Raw genomic sequence first — 25,873 nt, 5'->3', positions numbered from 1 at the left:
AGGTTGGCCATTTTGTAGAATGGGTGGGGCAAAACGGACCTCACATATGAAAGAAGCAGAGAACACTTTGTCCTTATCTTTGTTCACTGAAGTTGTGAGTTAGTTAGCAGTAAAAATTAATTGTTATTGTTAAGTGGGCCGTTTTGCCCCAAGGGCAATGAAAATGTTAACAACAACTTCAGCGCAGAAAAAAATGTTTCAGTAGTAAGACTCATTTACAAAGTAACACCAAAAAATCATGCAATAACACATGAAATTATGAGTCGCAGTATTCCTACAAACACGATTTTATCAGACCCTTACCCATAGATCAGCTGGTGATAAAATATTCTGGGATTTTTCACACAAACAAACGACGGCGTCCAAACTTGCCCCGATGTTACAGCTGACTAATGAGCCGAGGAGTAAGTCCATATCCTTATCAATAGCTGCCAGAAGCTAAAAACACAGAAAACGGGGTGGTCCATATTACCCACCTGTGCCATTTTGCCCCACCTTTCCCTAGTAGTAGTAGTAGTTGTAGTTGTAGTTGTAGTTGTTGTTGTTGTTGTAGTGGCAGTACAATGTAAAGCTACCTCAGTGTCTCCCTGTTACTAACCATGTTATTTAATTTCTTTAGCTAAACACTAATAAATCTCTGTGTTTTGTATCCTTCCCCACCCTCAGGAGATGGCGGTGATGTCCTCGGCCACGGCCTGCGCCCCCATCACCTCCCACAACACCTCCGGGGGCTCCATCAGCAACCTGGCTTCGTGTGCGGTGACGGAGAGCGTCTCCACCAAATCGGAGGGCGGCGGCGGGCTGGCGGAGAAGCTCCATGGCCTCACGGAGAAGCTCTCGTCGCTCGGCCACAACCGCTCCGACTCTGAGACCTCGAGTCGCACGCGCACTGGTAACTATAGATAAAGAATTGTTTCCTCTTTTCCATGGCTTGATGCTCCAACTCACCAGACCACCGCTCCCCGTGAAGGTTTAATGATGTGGCATCATAATGAAAACTCTTAGAATGAGATCCCCCAAGATGTTCAGAATAGATATTCAAGTGGTTGTTTCTCACCCCCAGGCAGCATAGGAGCATGCGTGCACCCGATGGTCACTGTGACGCAGACGAACAGCTACACTGATGCCAAAATAGAGAAGAGCACAGACTCATCCCCCTCCCACTCCCAGATGTCACGTTCATCTTCCAAGAAGTCCAACAATTCCCTCCTTGTTACTAATGGTAAACTGGAAGGTAAGACACACTGTTCCATCATCCATGGCTTATACAGTTTTCTAAATACTTACCAGAGTGAGATATCAATTAGACGTTTGGTTTGTCAGTATTGTTCTTTAAATTGTGTGAATGACGTGATGAAAGTATCTTAGCTTTGCATTTTTAATGTCCGTAGACTATATTTACCTAGGCTGGTAGTCTGTAAAACGACGTGTCGGGGAACTTATTTGCTTTTTCGCTGCACCCCAGCTTCAGCACTGCACAAGTGGATGGCATTTCGGCAGAAAGTCTGTCTTGCGCGGCACCAACGCGGAACAGGTTAAAAGAAGAAGCGCGATTTGTTTAGCCTCCAACTCGGCCCCGAGCTTGAACTTGATGAGTTGTGCACGCAACCTATAAAGGTTCACGACAACAGCGAGGAGGTGCCGTTGGAAAGGCAAACTCCTCCGACTATCATCATCATGGAGTCGAGTCGAGGATTCGAGGCTGCGTATGCCCACGCCATGCCTGTGCATTTCAGGATGGTAATGTCATATCTGTGGCCTGAACTCTCAGCTTTGAGGGGGTTGTCGATTCTGTGACTGAGGAAAGATCAGCGCCAGTAGACCTAACCGGTGAGGGCGAGTGAGACACCATGGGAGCGCCCCGCGGAGCTGCAGTAGGTGTCCCGACGTTTGGATACCAGCCCGCAGCCCCTCCCTTCTCGGACACCGGCAAGCCCATCAATTGCAGCTCCTTAACTCGCGTATTGGGGTTCTTCTGACCAGTAGCTGTTTATAACTCGGAAAGTGTGTGTGTGTGTGTGTGTGTGTGTGTGTGTGTGTGTGCGTGTGTGTGTGTATATAATTCACCACGGCCTGATCACGAGTTAGACTCGCTTTCGCCAGCAGGTACCCTCCCGAGGAGAGCAAGTGCTCATTCCGTCGATCTCTGTGTACTGCCAAGACCTCACACACCACACACCCCATCTATAGTGAAACCAAATTGTCGAGTCCGTTTTGGCGTTGGCTCCCGCGGGGCCATTTCCCCCCTCTGCTTTGCCACACAGTCCCAACACCTATTTTTTCCTCTATAGATACCATTTCTTGATAACATCAAAATCAGGCTGTGCATTTTTTTTATTAGCATATATTGCCAGGATGGCCGCCGCCGATACCTCGCACAACAGGTATACGTGGCATATCTCAAGAGCTAATGGACCGATTTTGAAGTTCTCGGAGTCAATCTCATGTTTTTTATGATGCTGGATCAACTTATGTCAGGTGTGCCACCAACACTTACAGCAACAGAGTATGGGTGAGAAGAAGAAGGGACTTTCCTCAAACCGAGGACAGTTTCATCTGGTACCAAGCTGGCCCCAGATGAAGTCCTAGAAATTGTTTGTTGTCAGTCTGATCATGGTCAGAGCCTTATCATTGTGACTATTATTTTCTTCATCATCTCTTCATCCAAATACACAAATGCCGTCCTTATGTTCTTCAGCAAATTTATAGTTTGTCCTGTTATCCTGTTGATGTGTTTGTCCGGTGACATGTTCTCTGAGATAGTCACTCCCAAATATTTTTCTTCCATTCCTCTGCATATTATCTCACTTCCCATCTTATAATCATATTCACATCTTCTATCACTCCTACCAAACTCTAGTTTTTTACATTTCCCAAGGCTGAATTCCATCTGCCATGTACCACTCCACTTCCATATTTTGTCCAGGTCCCTCTGCAATGCCTCACAGTCTTACACATCATTGACTCGTCTCAATAGCTTTGCATCATCTGCAAACAAACTCACATAGCTGGTCACTCCGTCCACCATATAATTTATATAAACAGCAAACACTATTGGCGCCAGCACCGAACCTTGTGGGACCCCACTTCTCACTGGGCACCAGTTGGAAACCCTGTCCCTGGTTATTGTCCTCATTTCCCTGTTAGTTAGGAAGTCCTCCAGCCACTTAATCAGTCCATCACCCACTCCACCCCTATTTCTAATTTTCCAAATTAGTCTTCTGTGTGGTACTTTGTCTAATGCCTTTTTCAAATCCAAATCCAAATCCAAATCTGTCACCCTTGAGTAATAACATAACAAGTTGGTGACACACGATCTCCCTCTCATGAATCCAAACTGGCAATCCGAGATAATTCTCTCATTTTCTAAAAAATCCAACCACCTGTTTTTAACTAGCCTCTCACATATCTTCGCAACCACACTAGTGAATGATACCGGTCTGTAATTTAATGGGTCCTCTCTCTCCTCCTTTATAAATTGGTACTATGTTTGCTCTTTTCCAATCTTGTGGTACCCTTCCTTCACTCAGGGAGGCACTCATTATGGAGTGCAGTTTCTCTGCAAGGGGGGTGTGTGTGTGTGTGTGTGTGTGTGTGTGTGTGTGTGTGTGTGTGTGTGTGTGTGTGTGTGTTTCAGAGCCACATGAAATTTGGACTGAATTTTTTTTCCAGGCTGTTCCACTGCTCAAAGCATCTATTGGGAAAGCTGTATTTCTTATCTTTATCAATTTCATCTTTTGTCATCCCTCATCCCATACAAACAAATCCTCTTATCATTTCTGTCTCTTCATTTCCCAGTTTATTTTAAGTGTGTATGTTTTTGTGTGACAGACATGAAGCATCTGGTGAGGAAGTCCAGCAGCATTGAAGTACACACAGTGAAGGTGAGCCTCAAGGACATCATCTGTTACCTCACCCTGCTGGAAGGCGGCCGGCCAGAGGACAAGCTTGAGTGTAAGTGTTGGCATGGTGGTGGTGGTGGTGGTAGTGGCTTCTGCTGTTGCCACTGCCCTTTTCTCTCATGCCCTTGACTACTGTGGGTAATTCACTGTCTCAGAGTATCGTATATTTAGTCAGTACATCCATTTTTTAGTATCTGTATGCTTATATGTATGTTTAAATTTGCCTCTCGCAGCAAATACCACTGGATGATGCCACTCATAAATGTTTTTTGCCTAAATTATTACTATTATTATGAAATACTACTTCATTACTTCATTAATCTTTATGTATACATATACTTATCCCCCAAGCCATAGTTTTAGTGATTCATTTGAAATACATCAAAAATTTTTACTAAATTACTATACTGTAGTCCTTTCTGAATTGTTATTTCCTCCTTGCATAAGACTGCCTTATCATTACTTGCTGTCACCCACTCCACCCCAGAATCATGATTGGTTTTGAATATCATGATACCTCTCTCAACAATCAGTAGTCAGGTACTGAGGTGCATGTATGATTGCAGTTATGTTCCGGTTGTATGATACGGATGGCAATGGAGTACTGGACACCAATGTAAGTTTTGTGTTCCCTGTCTGTAATATCTGTAAAACTTATGGTTAGCATGTAACACTTGTTCCTTTCCCCTTTCTATTAGCTTACATCTTCCTCATCCACCTTTTAATAAATCATCATGTAAACAAAGTTCTTTTCATGTCTTTGTGTTAGAATTTAGTTGGACTGTATTGCTTCTATCTAGACCATAGGAATGATGGTATATCTGGAAAAATAGGTAGCAGAATTTTTTGATTTTTTTCACCCCAAGAAGTTCAGTGATGCATGAATTATTATGGTTAGGTTCATTATGTGCACTCAGTCTGACCTCTAAATGTTCCCTACAGATTTTAGATTTTTTTGGCTTTCAGAATATCTAATGCTTTTTATTTTTGATGCCATTTCTTTTATCTTGAAATTGGACAAGATTTAATACTCTCTCTTTCTTACAGGAAATCGACTGCATTGTAACTCAGATGATACAAGTTGCTGATTACCTGGACTGGGATGTCACAGAACTAAGACCAGTAAGTATTTCGTGGCATTTATGATCACTCATCACCAGGGTTGGAAATAATCATTTTTTTACTCTGATTTAAATTGATTTAAATCACTTGATTTAAATCAAAACAACCCTGCTAATCACAGATGAGGTAGTAAAGGTCATTAGTGCTAGACAAGTGTTGTTCCTATCACAGCATGACACTAATAGTTCAAACTTCAAAGGATGAAGGCATGCTTGTGGTTGGCTCATTCAGTGTAAACAACCATGCCATCAGGTACCCATTTATTTTATATTTCTAATTTCACTCATAAAATTTTAACTTTTAGGTGTTTTAACAACTACCCCCCTTTTAGTCTAGGTAATTGAGAGTCTACAGTAGCTCCTTGTATGTGTGGAATTAAATTATTAATCAGCACTATTGTCACTATCTTCCTTGTTGTCCCATGATGACTATGCTTCACTAGAGGCAGAATGAATTATCTTGGTTTTCCAAACAAGGAAACAATTGATGTCAGAGAGGGACAGTACTGCCTCCTCTAAGCTTGGCATTGTTTATGAATGCAATATTGTTACTGGTGTAGTATGGGTCTCAAAGCTAATTGAAAATCCAACACAAATATCAGCTATATTTAGGTTCTCAAGCTTCTTCTAATGCAAACTGTATTCCCGGTATTTTGTCCTCACATAGTTTCCCCATATCTTGCCCTAATCTTTTGAGCCTTTCTCATTCATTTTGCTCACTTGTATCACTGTTCATTCTACTGACGTGTTCATAATGCCTCGCCATACTAATTTACTTGTCACTTGACCTCTGTATACCACACCTTCCCCACGGCATCTATTTTATGGCCTCCACAAAATCAGCTGAGTATGTCTGTTTCCATTGCTTTAATAATATAAACACAAAATCAGCTGAGTATGTCTGTTTCCATTGCTTTAATAATATAAAGCAGCTGAAGCTAACCTCTGTTTCTGATGGTTATGAGATGTATTGGTGTGTGTTGGTGTGTGTGGTAATATTGCACAAGTCTCTCCTGCTTCCAGATATTGACAGACATGATGGCGGAGATAGACTACGACAATGATGGCACTGTGTCCCTTGAGGAATGGAAGAGAGGTGGCATGACCACCATTCCTCTGCTGGTGCTTCTAGGCTTGGATACGGTGAGGACAGGGGCTTGAGGGTGTGGTATGGAATGTTATCAGAAATGTATGGTTTGCCAAAAGAAGGAACAATAATATTAGAGAAGTATGAATAGAATTCAAGGTGATCAAATATGAAAAGATCTAATGGATTGCACATCCAAAGAAACAGGAGGAATTATTATCCAGTCAAGCTATTTGGTCATCAGGGTAATGTTTTACTATCATGAATTTTTAGATTCAACTTGGTTGATACTTTGATGGATTATTATGTGGGTTAAAAAGAAAGGCAATGTAAGAGTAGCTGTATGAAAATAATGAGCATCTGGAGTGATAGGAACAATATCTGCCTTCTTGTTCTATTGATATTTTTTATACAGAACTTGAAAGAAGATGGTAACCATGTGTGGCGGCTCAAACACTTCAACAAACCAGCATACTGCAACCTTTGTCTCAACATGCTGATGGGCCTTGGGAAGAAGGGTCTGTCCTGTGTCTGTAAGTGTCAGAGTTCATATGATACTGTTCTTTGGCACTCATTATACACACTCAGGAAGAACACCAAATCTATGCCCATTTACTCTGATTGATACAGAGAAGAGGTAGATGCAATTGATTTATTAAGCTGAAGTTTTATAATGTATCTGACTTTTGATAGTCATATTTCACACAAAAAGGAGTCTGAGTCTGAATTTAACCTTTCTCTAAAAGTTTAAAGGCATTGTATTTTAATGAAAGGTGTTGCTTTCTGTCACCATTTACCTTGGAGCAGTGTTCCAGATAACTACAATATGCTATGTGATATTTGGTGCTGTTAGCCACACTCTACTTTTCATTTCCAAAGATTCTGCTAAGATTGCTAATACAGCTCACTACCTTGAATGTTTCTACAATGTATTATGCTATTTGCTATTGAGTATGGGGCATGGCATTGATGCTGTACCTTCTGTTACATGTTTGGAGAAAGTTTTGTTTAACTGGTTAACAAGATAGGCTAGAGTGAAAAATAAGAATGTGTGATACAGCTGGGAGTAAACTGTATCAAGTAGATGCAGAGTAGTAAAATGGATGAAAATGACCAATATCTTGATGAAACAAAAACACAGCATGGTGAATTTTGAAGAGGCTGTCTGAGAGCCACATATGAGGGCATGTAAATGTTTGGAGATCAATGGCTTGATGGATAGGTATGATTGAGTAATCTATTAAGGGAAGACAAAGGGGAAGATTTAGATGTGACATATGGGATAATGTATGAACAGAAAGAACTGGAGTGACCCTCCCCACCAGGCAAAATGCCAAATAGAACATGGCATTACAGCTATAGATGGATCTAGATTGCTAAAAGTTAATAAAATAACTGAAAATGTTCTAAGGATCTTTTTCTCTGTTTATGATACCTTTCAGTTTGTAAGTACACAGTACATGAACGCTGTGTCCAGCGAGCACCAGCCTCATGCATTGCTACGTATGTAAAGAGCAAGAAAACCTCCCAATCCATGTTGCATCATTGGGTGGAAGGCAACTGTCCAGGCAAATGTTCTCGATGCAAAAAGACTATCAAGAGTTACAATGGCATCACTGGACTTCATTGCTGCTGGTGCCATTTAAGAGTAAGTGATTTCATCTGACAGGACCTTACAGCCAGATGTGTGTGGGTCTTTGAAAATTGGTTTCACACTAGTTTTTTGTTTTTGTGTCTGCTTTTGACATGCATATAATGCACAAATGTCTAATTATCTCTGTGTGAAAGTTAAGTGGATGCACAAATGAGTAAAAAAAACTTTGCTGGCTTGAATGAAAAATTTTCTAAGCTAACTGCATCAAATTTCATAGCACACAGATTTTCTGTAATGAATAAGTTGTCAACTCCTTAGCTTGTCACAGCAAGTTGACTGATATCCTTTTGTCTCCAGTGTCTTCCTGGCAGACTCACGTGAGCCACCTGGGTATTTGCCAACTCATGTTTTCTAGATTTTCTCTGAAACTGTTTCAAGTATCAAAATGGGAATACTACCAGAAGACAATTTTGACATGAGCATGGCACATAAAAAGCTTGCTGTTAAAGTTTTGGGCTAGGAGGGTTTGAAACATACATATTTTTATTATTTGTTTCCAGTGACAAAGTATTATTATTCATACAATACATTATCTTTTATAACCATCCTATTGAAAATTATTTTGTGAATCCAGGGATATATAAAATATGCCCACTTAAGGCAGAGTTGCCCAAGAAGTGAGTTTTTATATGGTGGGTGCAGCAAAACTCATTGTCTTGGCATAAAAACTTAATAAATTATGAGTGTATTGATAGGATTAAGTGTTTTGATATGTTTTTGTTGTAACCCATTGTCTTGTTTCCTCAAGCATGGTAATATTATTATCTACTACCCAAGTTGCCTTTGTTATGATATCTGTTAACAGTATGAAATAATAGTAATGGTAGGCATGCATAATATATCACCCTGCTACTACTGTTGCACCTGTACATTACCAAGAAAATCAGAGACTTCCTTGCCATTGACTTTTTGTGTATCAAATTTTTCTAAAGCAGTTTATTTTAGTGCTTCACATTGAAGGAGTAGAGAGAAAATTTGTAGCTAAAGCTGACAGTCATTGTAAGAGTGAGAAATTATGATCTTTCTCAGAATGTGGGCAGCTTTCATTTTTGCCTCCAAAGTTTGGTTAGAAATAATAATTTTATAGTTTTGGGAATTTTGACTATTATCTTGACTCATGATTATTCTAAAACACTGTACATGATCATTTTTTTCTTTATACTATTTATACTTGATATATCTCCATGCACTAAAAATTACTTTTCCTGGTTTGTCCACAGCTACACAACAGATGTGCATCTCAAGTAAAGCCTGAGTGCAATTTTGGCGAGCACAGAGTACATGTTCTTCCCCCTACAGCCATCTGCCCTACTGTGCTGGACCGCCAGAAATCTATTACCAGAGAGAAGAGAGATCTGCAGCGGTCTGAGTCAACACCAAGTGGCCTCAGTGATGGGACTGTGAGTAGTGCTTCTATACATATTGTTTTACTTCTGTAGGCAAACCTACTTTCTTAATCCTTGCCAGGTGGCATTTAAATAAACAAAGGAATCTAACAAAATAGAATACAGATTTTTTCTACTTTTCTTATTATAGGGGAGAAAATATTCAGCAGCACAGCCTTTGTGTCTTGTAGTTACCACCCAAAACATAATGGCAATAGTAGAGTTTTTTTGACTAAAGGTTTCATATAGGGCACCATGTCTCTAGTTAAGCACAGTGATGTATATGCTCTTTTTCTATTGTGATGAAACTTTTTGTACATATATGACTGTTGTAGAGTTATTCATCTTGAAAGTCTCCTCTTTCTGGTGTTTCAATAACTTCCCTGTTTTTTTAAAATGAAAATATACTTTCCTTTCTGTAATTCCTGATAGAAACAGAAGTAAAATTTATGCAATGCTAATTGTTTTCCCCTCTGAGTAGTATATTATTAGATTTTGTTTCATAATTATTTTTAGTTTTAAGTTCTCTATGACTGTATATTGATATATGATCCCGGGTATGACATCATAGGCTGGGCGAGGCAAATGTCCCCTGGCATTGTTTGACTGATTATGACTGTGTTTGTATCATATTATGTGATTCATCCTCACTAGATCAACACCACATATTGCATATTCATTATGATTTTTGCAACTGATGGGCTGTACAGAAAGGCTGAAGCCATTAGTTTGAGGTTTTCAGTTAAATGTATATTTCTCTTCCTTCCACGTCAGGTTTCAGCCCCAATGTCCTTCCAAATCACTCCCCCGCCTGGAACCCACCCACTGGCTGTGTTTGTGAATCCTAAGAGTGGGGGAAGGCAGGGGACAAGGATTCTCAGGAAATTCCAGGTATGTATATAGATTTCTATACTCTATTTCTTATGCTGGAGGACTTCATAAAGTACTGACCTGAGGAAGGAAGAAGTTCATTTACACCATGGTTTTATTTTAGTAGGCTTGGAAAAGTTAGTGCTTATGCTGAATATTAGGTAATCTTCCAAAAGGAGAACTTCATTAACCTGAGGTCTGGTAATTACATCACATTTGTCAATGCTTTTAAGCCTGCCTTGCAGACTTAAAAGAAAGAGATGGGGAGGGAGGGAGGAACAGGAATGGGTAGGTGGTGGCAGGACTCTTAGGCCCTGCAGGCTAGAGCAAAGGTACAAAGGTTGCCCTCACAACACTACAGATTCAAAATTGACAAAATAAAAACCAGAAACAGAAATGGAGTAGGGATGGTGAAAGAAAAAGAAGAAACATACCTGTGGCCCCTAGGAAAAGAAGCAAGACAAAGAGAGGGGGCCCAGGAGGGGCAATAGACAAGCCACTCCAACTTGGCATGACATGAATGAATAGAAAGGGTTACTAAAATAAAACAATGAAGAAGAACATAGAAATGTCCTTGAAGGGGAGTACTATGTGTTCTTCAGTATCATCATCACCATCTGTTTAACATCATGTTTTTCCATAATCTCATATGAGATTAGACGGTCAATGATATGCTTCCAACATTTCTGTCCATTGCCTCATTCTCTCCCATGCTCAATGCTGCCAAATCCATGCCTCCATGTCTTCTTTGTCCTGCCTGGTGGGCAGCAACCTGGCACCTCCACCCAAACTGCTCTCCCCAATGCCTCATCATCTCCCCTCCTTCACATACCAGAATCACCTGAATCTCTGAATTCTCAGCACTCTACTCAGCTCCTTCAATCTACATCTTGCCACCTCCTCACTGGACACCCCACCTCAACATTCCTTGATCACAGCTAACTAACACATCTTCCAACTTCCTTAAAGTTCATGTTTCAGAGCCATATAGCAATACTGATATACATGCTTCAAATTTTCCCTGCTTGGCTAAGTATTGCTGTTTACCCACATCCACGCATACTAGCTGTGGTGAACCTTAATTTCTTTGAAGATATTTAATTTCTTTTACCAATCTAAGAGTTACCTGTATCAGCATGTCTCTCCATCATAGTGGTCTGTAAGCTCTGGGAGGTGGTGTGAAACGTAGGACAGGGATTGCCATCAACCACTGGACACAATAATTATGTCACGGGAGTACAAATCTTGGCGGGACAGCAGAGGGCGGGAACTCCCTCCACCCGACGCTCTCCGCCCGAGCGGGAATTCCCATCACCCGACGCACAGAGGTTAAGGCAGTGAAGCCGCTGATAGGGTGAGCGTCGGCGATGACGTCATCAGACTCTTAGCGAATCACAAGTGTGTTTTCGGAACTGTCAGCCAATCGTAAGGCAGCCGCCTTCAACTGCGGCTTCAAAACGACCTGTTCTCTCTCTCTCTCTCTCTCTCTCTCTCTCTCTCTCTCTCTCGCCATAGCCACAATGTTTGGAGGAAAACGTCCAGTGTGATACTGCCTTTAAAGGTAGCGTGCGTGACGCCGACGCTAAGTAGACGTGACCCGTACGTGTCAAAGCAGCGCGAAACTTGGGGTGATAATGCGCGAAAGTCGAGATGGTAAGAATTTAGGACTAACTGCGAAACTAGTGGATTGCGAAACTCGGATAGCACGAAACTCGAGAGGGTACTGTACATGTATTTATATATTTTATGTGTTTGTGCCGGCAGGCTTTCTTCAGGGGCCTGGTGGTCAGCCCAAGCCCGTCATGGCGTAGGCAGTTTTTATAGTGGTGCCATTTCATTGCACAGGCTTTTCTACCCAACTTCAATTTTTTTTCTCAAGACTTCCTTGACCCGACCCTGCCTAATTGTAGGATATTAGTGATGATGATAATAATGAAGATGATGATATCTTTCAGTACCTGCTAAACCCTCGCCAAGTCTATAACTTGGCCAAGGAGAGTCCAGTAGCTGGCCTTCAGCTGTTCAAGGATGTGCCCAACATGAGAGTCATTGTGTGTGGAGGGGATGGCACAATTGGATGGATCTTAGAACAAATGGGTAAGTGCTCAAAGGTCTTAGAAAACTACAATGGCTCTATTTCCTAGCATTGAACAGAACTAGACTAATTTTGTGTATTGTGTAAAGGGAGTAGGTAGGAAGACACCTACTGAAACAGGCGTAAGCCACTCCCAGTAAGGTATGTATGGGAAACGAGGAGGGTGCTGAAGCCCTCCAAAGACCATTCCCATGTCCTCACTCTCCATTTTCCTATTGTCTCATCAACACCAGAGAGCAGTTCAGCATGCTCTCTAAAGACAGATCCTCTCTCTTTCCACACCACACTACATGCACACAACATACACACCATTTCGCAAAATTTTACAAATTCAAAATGGCTAAATAAACAGAGCCTCGGAGTCCCCACCTGGAGGGGACCACAAATTCCCCAAGGGAGGACTCCCCTTTTGGCTGTCGACTTTAGGGGTGTCTTGATAACTCCTCAGACCTCTTTCTTATCAACTTCTGCAACATTCGTGGTCTTCGTTCCAATTTCCATTCTGTGGATCACCATCTCTCCTCTAAACCTCACCTTCTCTTTCTCACTGAAACACAGGTCTCGATGGCTACTGATAGCAATCTCTACTCTGTTCCCTCCTACTTTCTCTATCCTAAATTTCAATCCAAAGCTGGATGTTGCTAGGCGCAACGACATCACTTGCTCCTGTGCCCATGACTTTGACTCTTCTGAATTTTCCACCATCTGGCTAAGACTTCATTGTCATTCTATTATTAAATACATCTGTGCTGTTTATCTCTCACCTAACTCTTTCAACTATGTAAAATTCTTTGACTATTTGAACTCTAAAGTGGAGCACATCTTGACCCACTCTCCCTTCGCTGAAATCTCCATTCTAGGAGATTTCAATGTTCACCACCAGCTTTGGATTTCATCCTCTTTGACTGACCAGCCTGGTGAACAAGCCTACACTTTTGCTATCCTCAGTGATCTAGAGAAGCTGGTTCAGCACCCTACACGTATTCCCGACCGTGTTGGAGACACGCCCAACATACTAGACCTCTTCCTTACCTCTAACCCTTCTGCTTACTCTGTCAAACTGTTCTCTCCGCTGGGCTCCTCCGATCACAGCCTTATTTCTGTATCCTGTACTATCGCTCCTGTACATTCTCTGGACCCACCAAAGAGGCGATGCTTCTGGCATTTCGCTTCAGCTTGGTGGGACGACCTGAGGATGTACTTTTCTGATTTCCTGTGGAATGATTACTGCTTCCAGGAGAGAGACCCCTTTGTGTGTGCTCAGCACATCACAGAGATGATTGTCTCTGGAATGGAGGCACACATTCCACGTTCTTTCTCCACCCCCATGCTAAAAAGCCTTGGATCAATCATGCTTGTTCTCGTGCTATCAAAGATAGAGAGGTAGCTCACAAAAGGTATCAAAGCCTTCACACTCCTGCTAATCATGATCTTTACGTTTCTGCCCAGAATCATGCCAAATCTATTCTTCGACTTTCCAAAAGCTCTTTCATCCATAGTAAATGTCAAAAACTTGCTTTTTCTAATTCTTCCAGAGACTTTTGGCACCTAACCAAAATTATCTCCTCCAATTTCACCTCTTCATCTTTCCCTCTTCTCCTTAATTCTGACGGCAGCACCGCCGTCTTATCTATCTCTAAGGCTGAACTCTTCTCTCAAACTTTCTCTAAAAACTCCACTCTGGACGATTTGAGGAATATTTCTCCTGCTCATACCCCCTCTGACTCATTTATGCCTGTTATTAAGATTCTTAACCCTTAAACACATCCGGGGGTTGGATCGGATCCCACTATATTTTCTCGATGGTAACACAGCCGCCTCATTGGCGCCAGACAGCTGTGATGCCTGATAGCTTTTGTGTTCTCTTTGATGTTGTCGATGTTGTGTGCATGCCGCTCTCGCTCTTTCCGTGTCCAGTTTAGAAGCGATTGGTGCCCGTTTCGACCCCATGTATGTGTATACGTAATATAACATTGTATTACGTGAGTCCCCCCAAAAACTTTTATATATATATATATATATATATATATATATATATATATATATATATATATATATATATATATATATATATATATATATATATATATATATATATATATATATATACATATATATACATAAATATAAAACGGACACTGACCGTTCAAGATGTACATTCCCAATAAGCCTGCCTAGTATAGACTGAAACTTGTCCTTATAACTGACAACACAAGGGAGTACCTATTGGGGCCAAAACCGTATTTGGGGAAGGGAGATCCACCAACTCAAGGAAACCTTGGCCTGGGACACTGCCTGACGAAGTAGCTTACTATGTAGACCATATCATAACACCAACAGGAACGTAACTGTGGACAACTGGTTCACCTCAGTTCCCCTTGCAATCCTACATATCCACCGTCTGCAACATCCCTATTGATGTTCAGCGTCCTAATGGAGCAATGGAGCAGGCGGTGTTGTTCAATATCAGCTCTCGCATAGTACGGTGCAGGAAGTGTCCGCGGAAAGATGTTAGGAAAAGCCGTAATGTGTGCTTTAGTTGTATAAGGAGGCTCTCTGCAGATGCCACATCCTCCTTCAGTGCCTCGACTGCATTCCTCAAATGTAAGTAATAATTTTCTATGAATTGCAACTGTACTAATGTACATTTGTACAAAAATACTCCAAAGAATTTTTTTTTTTCACTAATAAAATACCAACTTTTTGGACAGCTTGCCTCAGAACTAGCAGGGGTGCCAGAATGCTAGGGGTACATCAGCTGCATCCCACTCTCCCAGGCTGTACTTGGGACATGCTACATGGGAGTACTTGCATGGGAGGGCCTGATACAAAATGTATTGTGAACAGGTGTATTATTTTTCATGGGTTTTGGAGATTTTTTGGGGGCGTATCCAATCTAACACTTACTGATCAATTTTTACATATATTTGTTTCTCCAGAAACAGGATTAAGTTTGGCACTGCCCATGGTGCTTTTAGTTTGAATAAAATACAATTAGAAGGTTTTTTTTTTTTTTTTTTTTTTTTTTTTTTCATTTTTCAAAAGTTGGGGTCTGCATGGACCCCTGTATGTGTTAGTGTATAATTTAATAGGGTATGTGTTCAAGGGTTAAGAATGATGTTTTTTATGCCCTCTCTGACCTCAATCCACAGAAGGCTTATGGGCCTGTTGGAGTGCCTTCTATTTTCTTAAAAACTGTGGTTCTGTGCTGACACCCTGCCTGGCCAACTCTTTCGTCTCTGCCTTTCAACATCTACCTTTCCTTCCTGCTGAAAGTATGCCTACATACAGCCTGTGCCTAAGAAGGGTGACCATTCCAATCCCTCAAACTACTGTTCTATTGTTTTACTTTCTTGTCTATCTAAAGCTTTTGAATCAATCCTAAACTGGAAGGTTCTTAACCATCTATCCACTTCTGACCTTCTTTCTGATTGGCAGTATGGGTTCAGCAAGGGGCGTTCTACTGGTGATCTCCTTGCCTTCCTAACTGACTCTTGGTAATTTTCTCCTAGCCATTTCGGTGAAAATTTTGCTGTTGCGCTAGACATATCAAAAGCCTTTGTTAGGGTCTGGCACAACTCTTTGCTTTCCAAACTGCCCTCTTTCGGATTCTATCCTTCTCTCTGTTCCTTTATATCAAGTTTCCTTTCTGGCTGATCTATCTCTGCTGTGGTAGACAGTCACTGCTTTTCCCTTAAACCTATCACATTGATGTCCCACAGGGCTCTGTCCTATCACCCACTCTCTTCCTGTTGTTCATTGATGATCCTCTTTCCAAAACAACCTGTCCTATCCTTTCTTAAGCTGATGACTCTACATTACTCAACTTCTTTTGATAGAAGACCCACCCAACAGGTACTGTACGATTTCCGGCTGGAGGCCGCAGAACTCTTAACCTCAGACCTTACTATCGTATCTGATTGGGGCAAGAAGAACCTGGTGTCCTTTAACGCCTCAAAAACTCAATTTCTCCACTTATCCACTCGACACAATCTTCCAAACACCTATCCCCTATTCTTCGACAACACTCAGCTGTCACCTTCTTCTACACTAAACATTCTCGGTCTATCCTTAACTCAAAATCTCAACTGGAAACTTCATATCTCCTCTCTTACTAAATAAGCTTCCTTGAGGTTGGGAGTTCTGTATTGTCTCCCCCAGTTCTTTTCCCCAACACAGATGCTATCCATATACAGGGGCCTTGTCTGCCCTTGTATGGAGTATGCATCTCATGTGGTGGGGATGCTCCTCTCACACAGTTCTCTTGTACAGAGTAGAGTCAAAGGCTCCTCGCCTCATCAACTCCCCTCCTCATACTGACAATCTTCTACTCTCAAATTCCACCGCCATGTTGCATCTCTTTTTATCTTCTGTCGATATTTTCATGCTGGCTGCTCTTCTGAACTTGCTAACTGCATGCCGACCCCCCCTTCCCGCAGCCCCGCTGCACTCGACTTTCTACTCTAGCTCATCCCTTTCCTGTCCAAACCCCTTATGCAAGAGTTAACCAGCATCTTCACTCTTTCATCCCTGACACTGGTTAACTCTGGAATGCCTCCCTTTGTCTGTATTTTCTCCTGCCAATGACTTGACCTCTTTGAAGAGGAGTGTATCAAGACACCTCCCCACCCGAAATTGACCTCTCTTTTGGCTACTCTTTACTTCGTCTTTTATAGGAGCAGTGGTTAGCAGGCTTTTTTTTCTAAACTTTCTTTTTGTTACCCTTGAGCTGCTTCCTTTGTTGTAAAAAAAAAAAAAAAAAAAAAAAATCCAGGACATGAAGCCAGTGTGACATCTGGGTTACTACAGTTTACCTTTTCCAGGTTTCCCCAGTTACCCATTTATCGGCCAGCATGAAGGGGAGGATGAACAGCTGGGTGATCTGCACACCAGTTGCTTGGGTCAGGATTCGAACCTGGGCCCACGAATTCATAGCTAGGCATGCTAACCACTAGACCATGGAGGAGTAAAGGCATGCATGAGAAGTTGTCAGTAGCTACTTGATGGGAAAACAAATGAGAAATCTTATTACATCCTTAGCAAAGTCCAGTCATGGATCTTATCTTATTTCCAGCTTGTATTTATGCTACTACAGATAGGCAGACTTGTTGCTTAAATGTGTTTGCAAATGATGCTAAATTGATGAAGTATTTATAAGAGTTTGATGAGCGCAAGAAGCAACAAAAAGATTTGGGTAAATTTTTCTATCCATTTTTTCCATTTCCTTTCTTGCTTTCTTTTTGCTTTCCTTGCTTCTTTTATTTTTATTCTCTTATGAGTCCTTGACCCTGATCAGTGAAGAGAAAGAGGTATTTGAGTCATAATCATCAAGTAAAAGTAACTTGATAATTTTATTTGAGTTTTTGTGTTTGGTGTTCCCAGACAAGGTGCAGTGGGCTCAGGTGCCAAGTGTGGGCATCATGCCTCTAGGGACAGGCAATGACTTGGCCCGCTGCCTGAGATGGGGAGGAGGATATGAGGGAGAAAGTCTTCACAAAATTCTAAAGGTAAAATACCTCTGTCTTTACTCATGTTTCAGTTCAAATATAATTGTTTTAACTTATGATAACTGTGATCTTTATTAATATAAATAATAACTTATTTTTTTCTTTTTCAGAAAATAGAAAAATCCAGTGTGGTGATGATGGACCGTTGGCATATTGAAGTTTCTGAACAGACTGGCATGCAGGAGACTGAAGAGGCTGGTGACAAGATACCATATAACATTGTCAATAACTATTTTAGCATAGGTGTGGTAAGTGTTGGCAAACTGTTTTGTTGTGCTAGATTTGGCCTTTACTGAACTGGGAGCTCTATCCTATACAACTGCATTGTGAACAGTCTTATATCCTCTAGTAGTTTATGGAAGTTAGGTTGTACTTTTCAGTTTTCTCCAAAGGAAATACACATCCCCAACATCTCCACACAAGATGAGGATTTAGCATGTTTCTTAGCCAGTAGAAAGTAATGTAATTATTGTGTTTCATAAAGAATACTTCATTCCAAAAAAGTGACTATATTTTTAGTATTCTTTTTCTTGTGCAAAACATTGAATAAACAACAGAATCAGAATATGAAAATATGTTCATATTTTATACAACAACTGGGCCTAGGCGCTGGAAGCCAGCACCAAAACAACACTGCGTATGTCCCTACACTGATTCGTTTCACGTAATTTTTGTCTCCATGGCTGTTTTTTCTGGAATGGAAGTGTATCCCTGAACTTCAGCCTCTTCATATATGGATATCTGTCTAGTTTCTTCCATGAATAAAACTTGCAGTGGGCAAGAGCACATATATGTGCCGGCATGTTCCTCGCATTAGCATTTCTTATTCAAAATTCCTGCACTAAGTCACGTGATGTTTTCGTACGTCTGGCAGCAACCCGCGCCATTTAGGTGATATCATATTCATTAAATAAGCATATTTTTACCATGCAAAGCAGGTGGTGTCACCTATTCTGACTTTTGTGAGCTTTCATATTTATCTATTTATGTATATTTCATGGAGGCATAACTTGCATCATTACTTTCAATTTTACTAGTGACAGAGAACTTGTGAGTGTTTATTACATTGGAATTTCGCTCAATTTTGTGAATCAGAAACCATAGAAATATTACCAGAGTGTATGAATGAATACAAAGATAAGCACATTCAATGAGTTAACTCTAGAAAGTTTCATGGGTCATACACGATCAAATAAAAAATCAAACTAGGCTACTGTTTAGGCCCAGTACCCTTGCCTGAGACACAAAAATAGTCCCTCCACCAAGTTTGTACCCCTCATGTGGTGTTGTTAGGTGCGCCCATTACTGAACACTTTCATAGCTTCTCTACTGTTCACTGTTCTGCCCTTCTCACTTCCTCTCTCTGCAGATACCACTTCCCCAGCTTCTAATCCAACACTCTCTAGTAGAACCTTGTCATTTTTACCTTGGTTTTCTTTATTAGCTCCTTTACTTTTTCTCTATCTTTTGCCTTTGCATCTCCCCTTAACCACACCTTTTTGAAACCTTTGTTTGCTAGTTTCCAAATTCTGTTCTGTATCATTTGCCATGGTTTGTGTCTGAAACTTATTTTCAGTGGTGTCATTTTTCCCCCCACATGTCTTCTCAACCTGTACACCAACTCAATTTCATTCTTATACCCTTCAATACTGTAGAAAGATACTATATCTTTTGCCCCCTTTTTTTTTATCATTTGTTTTCTATCATCCCTGTAATTACCTCACATTTCTTTTTGCCCATAGTGTCTCCTCCTATATTTCTTGTTCTTAACTGTTCTGCCCTTCTCACTTCTTCTCTTTCCAAATATCACTTCCTCAGCTTCTACTCCAACACTCTCCAGTAAAACCTTAAATTTTCTTCTCAACCTCCATGCTATGGTCATTTTTTTACCTTGGCTTTCTTATTAGCTTATCACTTGAGCATTCCCCTTATTTGGCACTATTTGCTGAACCAGTAGTACTTTTACTAAAAATAACTCATATCACTGATTTGTTTTCTCAGGATGCTGCCATTGGTGTCAAGTTTCATTTAGAACGTGAGAGAAATCCAGAGAAGTTTAATAGCCGGATGAAGAACAAGCTTTGGTATTTTGAATATGCTACCTCAGAGACATTTGCTGCCTCATGCAAAAATCTTCATGAAGATATAGATATTATGGTGAGTTTTATTTTGTCATTCTTGTTCCTCTGTACAGTGCTCTCTCGCATTTTACATGTAACTGCTCCCAAAAATGTTCTCAAAATGCAAATTTGTACAATGTTTTTTTTTCCCCAATCTGTACTCTCATTTTGCATTTTTCTTGGTACAATCAGGGTGTTCTGGGTAAGATCAACACTGTCATCAAGAGGATTCAGCATGGACTGAAAATAATGCAAAATGTCTGGTGGTGCTAATTGTAAAGGGGGTGATTTTAAATGTAAACAAAGAAGGCAGACAACAGCTGAGCATTGGGCATATCCTCCAGAAGCTGAGTCTGACACTTTTAATCAAAAGAATTCAGTAAGGACTTATAATCAATAAAATATTGCCTGGGATGATCTAAAATGTAAACATGGCAGACAACAGCAGAGCATCAGGGGTCTCCTCCAGCAAATGAGCCATCTAGTCAGAAGGGTGAGCATGCCAAATACTAGTTTGGCACACTTGCCCTTCTGAGTAAACGGCTCAATTGAGGCAGACACTGTAATCAGGATGATTCAGCAAGGAGTGAGAATCTTATCACCAAATGTAATTTTGTGAAAAAAGGACCTGTGATGTGGTGTGAGCGAGCACTAATTGTTTGTTAAAAATCCACAGAAAGATTTTCACCATGACGTTAAACTGTACTGTTTCCTATACCTATTGTTATAACATCCCATAACCCAGCATCAGACATATGATTTAAAGCAGCATACAGCCTTGTACAAAACTTTGCTCTACAGAATATGAACTATTGAACATCATTTCTATCTTTCATTGAGGTATTTTCTGAATATGACAGATAGGAATGCTTTTGATTTGATTGTTGAACCCATTTCCTGTCCTGTCAGTGTGATGGTGTGTCCCTAGACCTTTCCAATGGGCCCTCCCTGCAAGGTATAGCCATCCTGAACATACCATACACTCATGGAGGGTCCAACATGTGGGGGGACAACACCCTCAAGAAAAGGAATAAAGCTAATAAAAGTAAGAAGAAAAAGGACAGAGAAAGGGAACTATCAACTTCATCTTTTACGTCTGCAGATTTAAGCACTGCTATTCAAGGTAATATATAAGTACATCATTTTTTGCTTGCTTGAAAGTGATTTATGTTTTGTTAGAAGACGTTTGCTTTTTTTGGAGGGCCTCTAGGGGTATGACCTGTGTACCACTTCCAGTGGTATGTAGTTTGCCTTCCTTCCATTTCCCCTAACAGCGAATCTCACAGCTTCAGGTAGAGCAAGGGAGGGAAACGGATGGGGCTTCTTTTCTGATGCATTCTCACCGCCTAAATAGAGTATACAGTCAAACCTCGGTTTACGAGTGCCTTAGTATACGAGTGTTTTGATCTATGAGCAAAAAAAACCCACAAAAAATGCCTTGGTTTACCATGGTGACTTTGTATACGAGCATCCTGCTTGTACTCCCCCCCCCCTCCCCCCCTCCCCCCACCCCACCATCATCTTCCTGAGAAAATTCTGCATCACACTAACATAAAATTTTAACAATAATGTGTAAATCCACATACGAAAATCAGAGTTAAATGAATAGGGAGTACACATTTTCTTGCACTTATTTCTCTTCAACTCCTTCGTACTCAGCTGGTTTTTGTCACATTGCTTTTATAAGCCCAGATCCTAAATCTGCATGCTTTTCTGCTTCTGATGGTGTAGGGCATGTCACGAGGTAAAAATATACATAGGCTCAAAATCGCCTCCGAACATAAGCCGCGGCAGTGTCTACCCACTTACCACGCCTGCAGTAACTCACTTACGGGTGCTCGGAGCTGCGGTAACTTTTGGCCCTACCACGGGTGCAGTAAGTGGGTGATGAATGTGAATTTACCGGGTGGGCGGAGATACCGCGAAACTTGCCCGCCACAGGTCCGGTAAATGGTTTGATGAATCCTGCCCCTGGACATGACTGACTCCCGTTCACCCTCCATCTCGGACGATACGTCGGGTTAGCTTCACGTTGGTGGTCGAACGTAGTTTCAGTGCCTCGAGAATAGGGAAACTGCGGCTGCTAAACCCCAGGGTGAAGCCTACACCTCGAGTGTGGTTAGTGGTTGTGGGAGTCTCCGTAAACACATTGATTTCGGTTTTATATTATTTATCATTGCTATTTGTTAGTAAAATTACTTTATTTCTGTTAAAAATAATGTAAAATGATTTTTATATAAATATTTTTTTTGAGATAAGGGATGCATTAATGGGATTTACTTTAATTTCAATGGGGAAATTCATTTTGGTTTACAAGTGTTTTGGTGTGCGAGCAAAATCCCGGAACAAATTAAACTCGTAAACCGAGGGTTGACTAGTTTCTTGTACTTCATGCTTCTGTTTTATCACTCTTTCATCCCTTTCACTGGAAAGCTCCTGAATACCCTTTCTTCATTAGTATTTCCTCTTTCCTATAACTTCAGTTCTTTCAAGAGTGGAGTATCAAGAAACTTTTCAAATCAAAATTGGTCATTCTTTTGGAATCTTTTGTATTATTTTTATAGGAGTAGCATGTTTCAGTTTTTTTAAATGTTTGCTTTGTCATTGGCTTGCTTCCTCTACTGTAAATATTTTTTTCAGTGACTTAGTACATTATACATATGATACACCAGGAGCGGGCAACCTTTTCAAAGCAAGGGCCAGAGGAGACTTTTGGGAGCAGGCCGCGGGCCGGAGTGAGAAACACGAACCCCAAAGTAAAACAAGTGAAAAATATACAGATCAGTGCTGCTTGCCATGAAGAAGTGTTTCAATGTCCCGCTCGATGGATGAGGTAGGCAACAGAATAATGTCATTGAGGTGGAAGTCTGAGAGTTGAGAGTGAAATGAGCAGTTCCTAACTGTAGGTGCTTCCAAATATGGGTTCAACGCTCTGAACATGCACAATGTATTTTGGAAAATTTCTAGAAGGAAGGACAAGGTCATGGACAATGGACATTAGGGAAGAGGTTTGGAACTTTGCCCTAAGTTCATCATTGCACTGTAGCTCCACCAACTCCATCTGCAGTGGGGCCAGAGCATCATCCACAGGGAAGTCAAAGGGGGCGGTGAACACCTTGAAGTCCGTAGCCAGCGGCCTGACTCCTGCAAAACTGAGGGCAAATTCCTCCCTCAGAGAAGCGACGACACTAACGCAAGTGTCCAGGTTTACGTCACCAGGGGTACAAGTGGCGATCTTCAGTTTCATGTCACTGACATGGGACAAAATGGCCCCACGTAAGACAGTTACAGCCTTTCCTTTTTTGTTTTGATTAAATATGACAACCAGATCTCAAAAAGGAAAGATTGTCTTCAAAAGGGCAGACCTGGCAACTCTTGTGGAGTGAGGCAAGGAGCATATGGTTGCCAAACAGTATTTGCCAGCATATGCTGTTTAGCAGGATTTTTTTTCAAGGGTTTAGCGGGCCGGATTGCAATATTAATGCCTAGCAGAGTGGCGAGCCTGACGCTAGGCCTTCATGGGCTGGATATGGCCCGCAGGCCGGAGGTTGCCCAACCCTGTTTTACACCAAAAGACTCCTTCAGTAAAATGAAACATGAGGTATTCATAGCTTTGAGTAATCTCATAATAGCAATTTAATAGTATGTGTTAAAATACTTAGGTATGCTCATGTACATATTAATTTATACTCTAATAATAAAAAATATATAATTCAACTATTTTAAATATTACATTTACTGGTCTAAGCATACCAGGTTACCTCTTATTCCACACAGACATTGGTGATAAGCTTATTGAAGTGATTGGGTTTGAGAACTGCCTGCACATGGGTCAAGTGAGGACTGGGCTCAGAGGGTCAGGGCGACGCTTAGCTCAGTGCTCCTCTGTTGTTATCAGGACCAGGAAAAAGTTTCCCATGCAAATTGATGGTGAACCATGGTGCCAGCCGGCCTGCACGGTGAGTCATATCAACCTTTGAATGTTCTGCTGCAAACCCAATCTCTAGAATTAAAGAGTTCAGATGTTTGATATTACTAATTATTGTTAGAAGAGTTTTCACTGGAATTATTGCAATCTTTACTTTTACTTTTAGTCCTGATGATTCACGGAAGAATTGAAACGTCAACAAATAAATATGTTTGTGCCAATGCTGGTAATGTTGGTCATCCTGCTAATTCATTTTCCTGCAAATTCTTCATTGACCAATATCTATCTATCTATCTTTATATATATATATATATATATATATATATATATATATATATATATATATATATATATATATATATATATATATATATATATATATTAAAAATATTTAAATGAAATTCCTTTTTTAAATTGTGATCTCCTGCCAGATACACATCACTCATCACAATCAAGTGCCAATGCTGATGGGTCCGAGAACATGCCGGAGAAAAGGAATCTTCTCCTTCATTCGTAAGTGACAGGAAGATTCTGGGGCAGTACAAAGTGCCCCAAAGTGTCCTAAAGATTCTCTCAGGTTTTCTAAGCTTAGATGTCTTGCTAAAAGGCAGTGAATCAGACATTAAGCTTAGAAGGATTATTTAAATAAAAAGCCTGAATATGATAGATTTATCAGATGTAAGTTGAGACATAATAGTGTGCTGTTTTTTCTTGGACAACCTCTGTGTATATAATTTTGTTTGTCACCTTTCACTCCCTGGAGGACTGTTCTATATATATATATATATATATATATATATATATATATATATATATATATATATATATATATATATATATATATATATATATATATATATATATATATATATTTTTTAGAAATGGATTTATGAAGTTTTGTTTCTGTTTTACTTTTAGATTGAAGTAAACACTCCCAGTGATAACTTTTCAAGTTTCATTGCATTAAAGGCATCTGCATGGGTGCTTATAGCTTTGCATGTTTTACTTTCCATTGCCATTCATTTGATGAATAATTTCAATAAAGATTAAGAGAGAAATTGGCAATTCAACATACAACAAGAATCATTTTAGTGACAAATTGTGAAATGTTAAATGGTAGTTATTTGACTTGGCACTGCATCTGACAAATCTATCATACTCAATTGAGTATTCTTGTATCATTTGTTTTGTTTTAGATGAATAGTGGATATTATGCAGTTCAGCCATGTATGCTGAGTCTGAAAGTGAAAAGAACATCATATGAAAATAGTTTTACAGTTACTTGAATAACTTAACTTACTATATGATGAACGGAAACTGATTATATCATAGGTAATTTTAATGAATTTATTTTCTAGTCTTTTTTAAGATTAATAGAATCGTTCACATTTGTACTTTTTTCAGGCAATGTGATAAAAACAAAGAGCTTTAATGCAGATCTAGTTTTTCATAGCATCTTATCTGCTACATCTGTCAGACACCAAACTGCTTCTGAAACCTGGAATAAATGTATGAAGGTCAAACATGTGGTGACGAGTCATTGTTAGTCAATGACGTAGTGGGTTGTTTGGTATTATATATAAGATATTACAAAAGGATATCTCATTGTCTCAACACTCTGCTTGCACATACATTTAGCTTTCTTTCATTATTCCATTCTTGTTCCTCTCATATCTGTATTGTCACCCTCTCTATTGCCTTAGTCACTTATTGTTATTCCCAGACATAGCTACCTGATATTGCAGAGCATGTTTTTCTTTATGGTTTGTTTCTTTGTCTTGTGTATTGGATGTCGTCATGACACTTTTGCCAACATGTCCTTTACAATGCTACACTGTCTACAAGATCGTATTCATAATTATAGTGGACCCTCCCAAAATGTGCCAAAAACATGACGCTTATTATAGGATAAGACGTTTATAAAAGAAAAGCCATACAACAAGGATTCAATATATATATATATATATATATATATATATATATATATATCTATATATATATATATATATATATATATATATATATATATATATATATATATATATATTGAAAACTAAAATTGCGACATGACCCGAAAGGAAAAGGGAAAGGCTGCTAAAACCGGGTTTTTTCACACCTTGTTGTGGTCCTTGAGTCCCATTCTCGCTCTTACCCACCCCCTGGGCCTTTCCATTGGCCGCGGGAAGCATAGTGAGTGGGATCCG

The 25,873-nt window shown here is 40.2% G+C and overlaps 1 protein-coding gene across 2 annotated transcripts in view; it reads left to right on the top strand.

Moving 5' to 3' along the window:
* LOC127004350 (diacylglycerol kinase 1-like) overlaps positions 1-24,436 on the top strand; it is a 73,634-nt gene extending 49,198 nt beyond the window's left edge. The window contains exons 5-21 of one of the 2 annotated variants that reach the window (XM_050871928.1): positions 667-892; positions 1,064-1,234; positions 3,832-3,954; positions 4,469-4,518; positions 4,950-5,024; positions 6,047-6,166; positions 6,526-6,643; positions 7,553-7,758; positions 8,985-9,164; positions 9,924-10,040; positions 11,975-12,116; positions 17,497-17,621; positions 17,732-17,869; positions 19,623-19,778; positions 20,651-20,864; positions 23,519-23,700; positions 24,101-24,436. In XM_050871928.1, coding sequence (XP_050727885.1) covers positions 667-892; positions 1,064-1,234; positions 3,832-3,954; positions 4,469-4,518; positions 4,950-5,024; positions 6,047-6,166; positions 6,526-6,643; positions 7,553-7,758; positions 8,985-9,164; positions 9,924-10,040; positions 11,975-12,116; positions 17,497-17,621; positions 17,732-17,869; positions 19,623-19,778; positions 20,651-20,864; positions 23,519-23,700; positions 24,101-24,190 — 2,433 coding nt within the window. In that variant the 3' untranslated portion in view covers positions 24,191-24,436. Of the gene's footprint in view, positions 1-666; positions 893-1,063; positions 1,235-3,831; positions 3,955-4,468; positions 4,519-4,949; positions 5,025-6,046; positions 6,167-6,525; positions 6,644-7,552; positions 7,759-8,984; positions 9,165-9,923; positions 10,041-11,974; positions 12,117-17,496; positions 17,622-17,731; positions 17,870-19,622; positions 19,779-20,650; positions 20,865-22,381; positions 23,496-23,518; positions 23,701-24,100 lie in introns of those variants that run through there. The other variant, XM_050871929.1, reaches the window with a different exon arrangement.
* The last annotated feature ends 1,437 nt before the right edge of the window (positions 24,437-25,873 follow it).

Source organism: Eriocheir sinensis, chromosome 28 (genome assembly GCF_024679095.1).
Source record: "Eriocheir sinensis breed Jianghai 21 chromosome 28, ASM2467909v1, whole genome shotgun sequence".
Classification (NCBI taxonomy): Eukaryota; Metazoa; Arthropoda; class Malacostraca; order Decapoda; family Varunidae; genus Eriocheir; species Eriocheir sinensis.
Note: the sequence above shows the minus strand (reverse complement) of the source record. Positions and strands in the feature narration are given on the sequence as shown.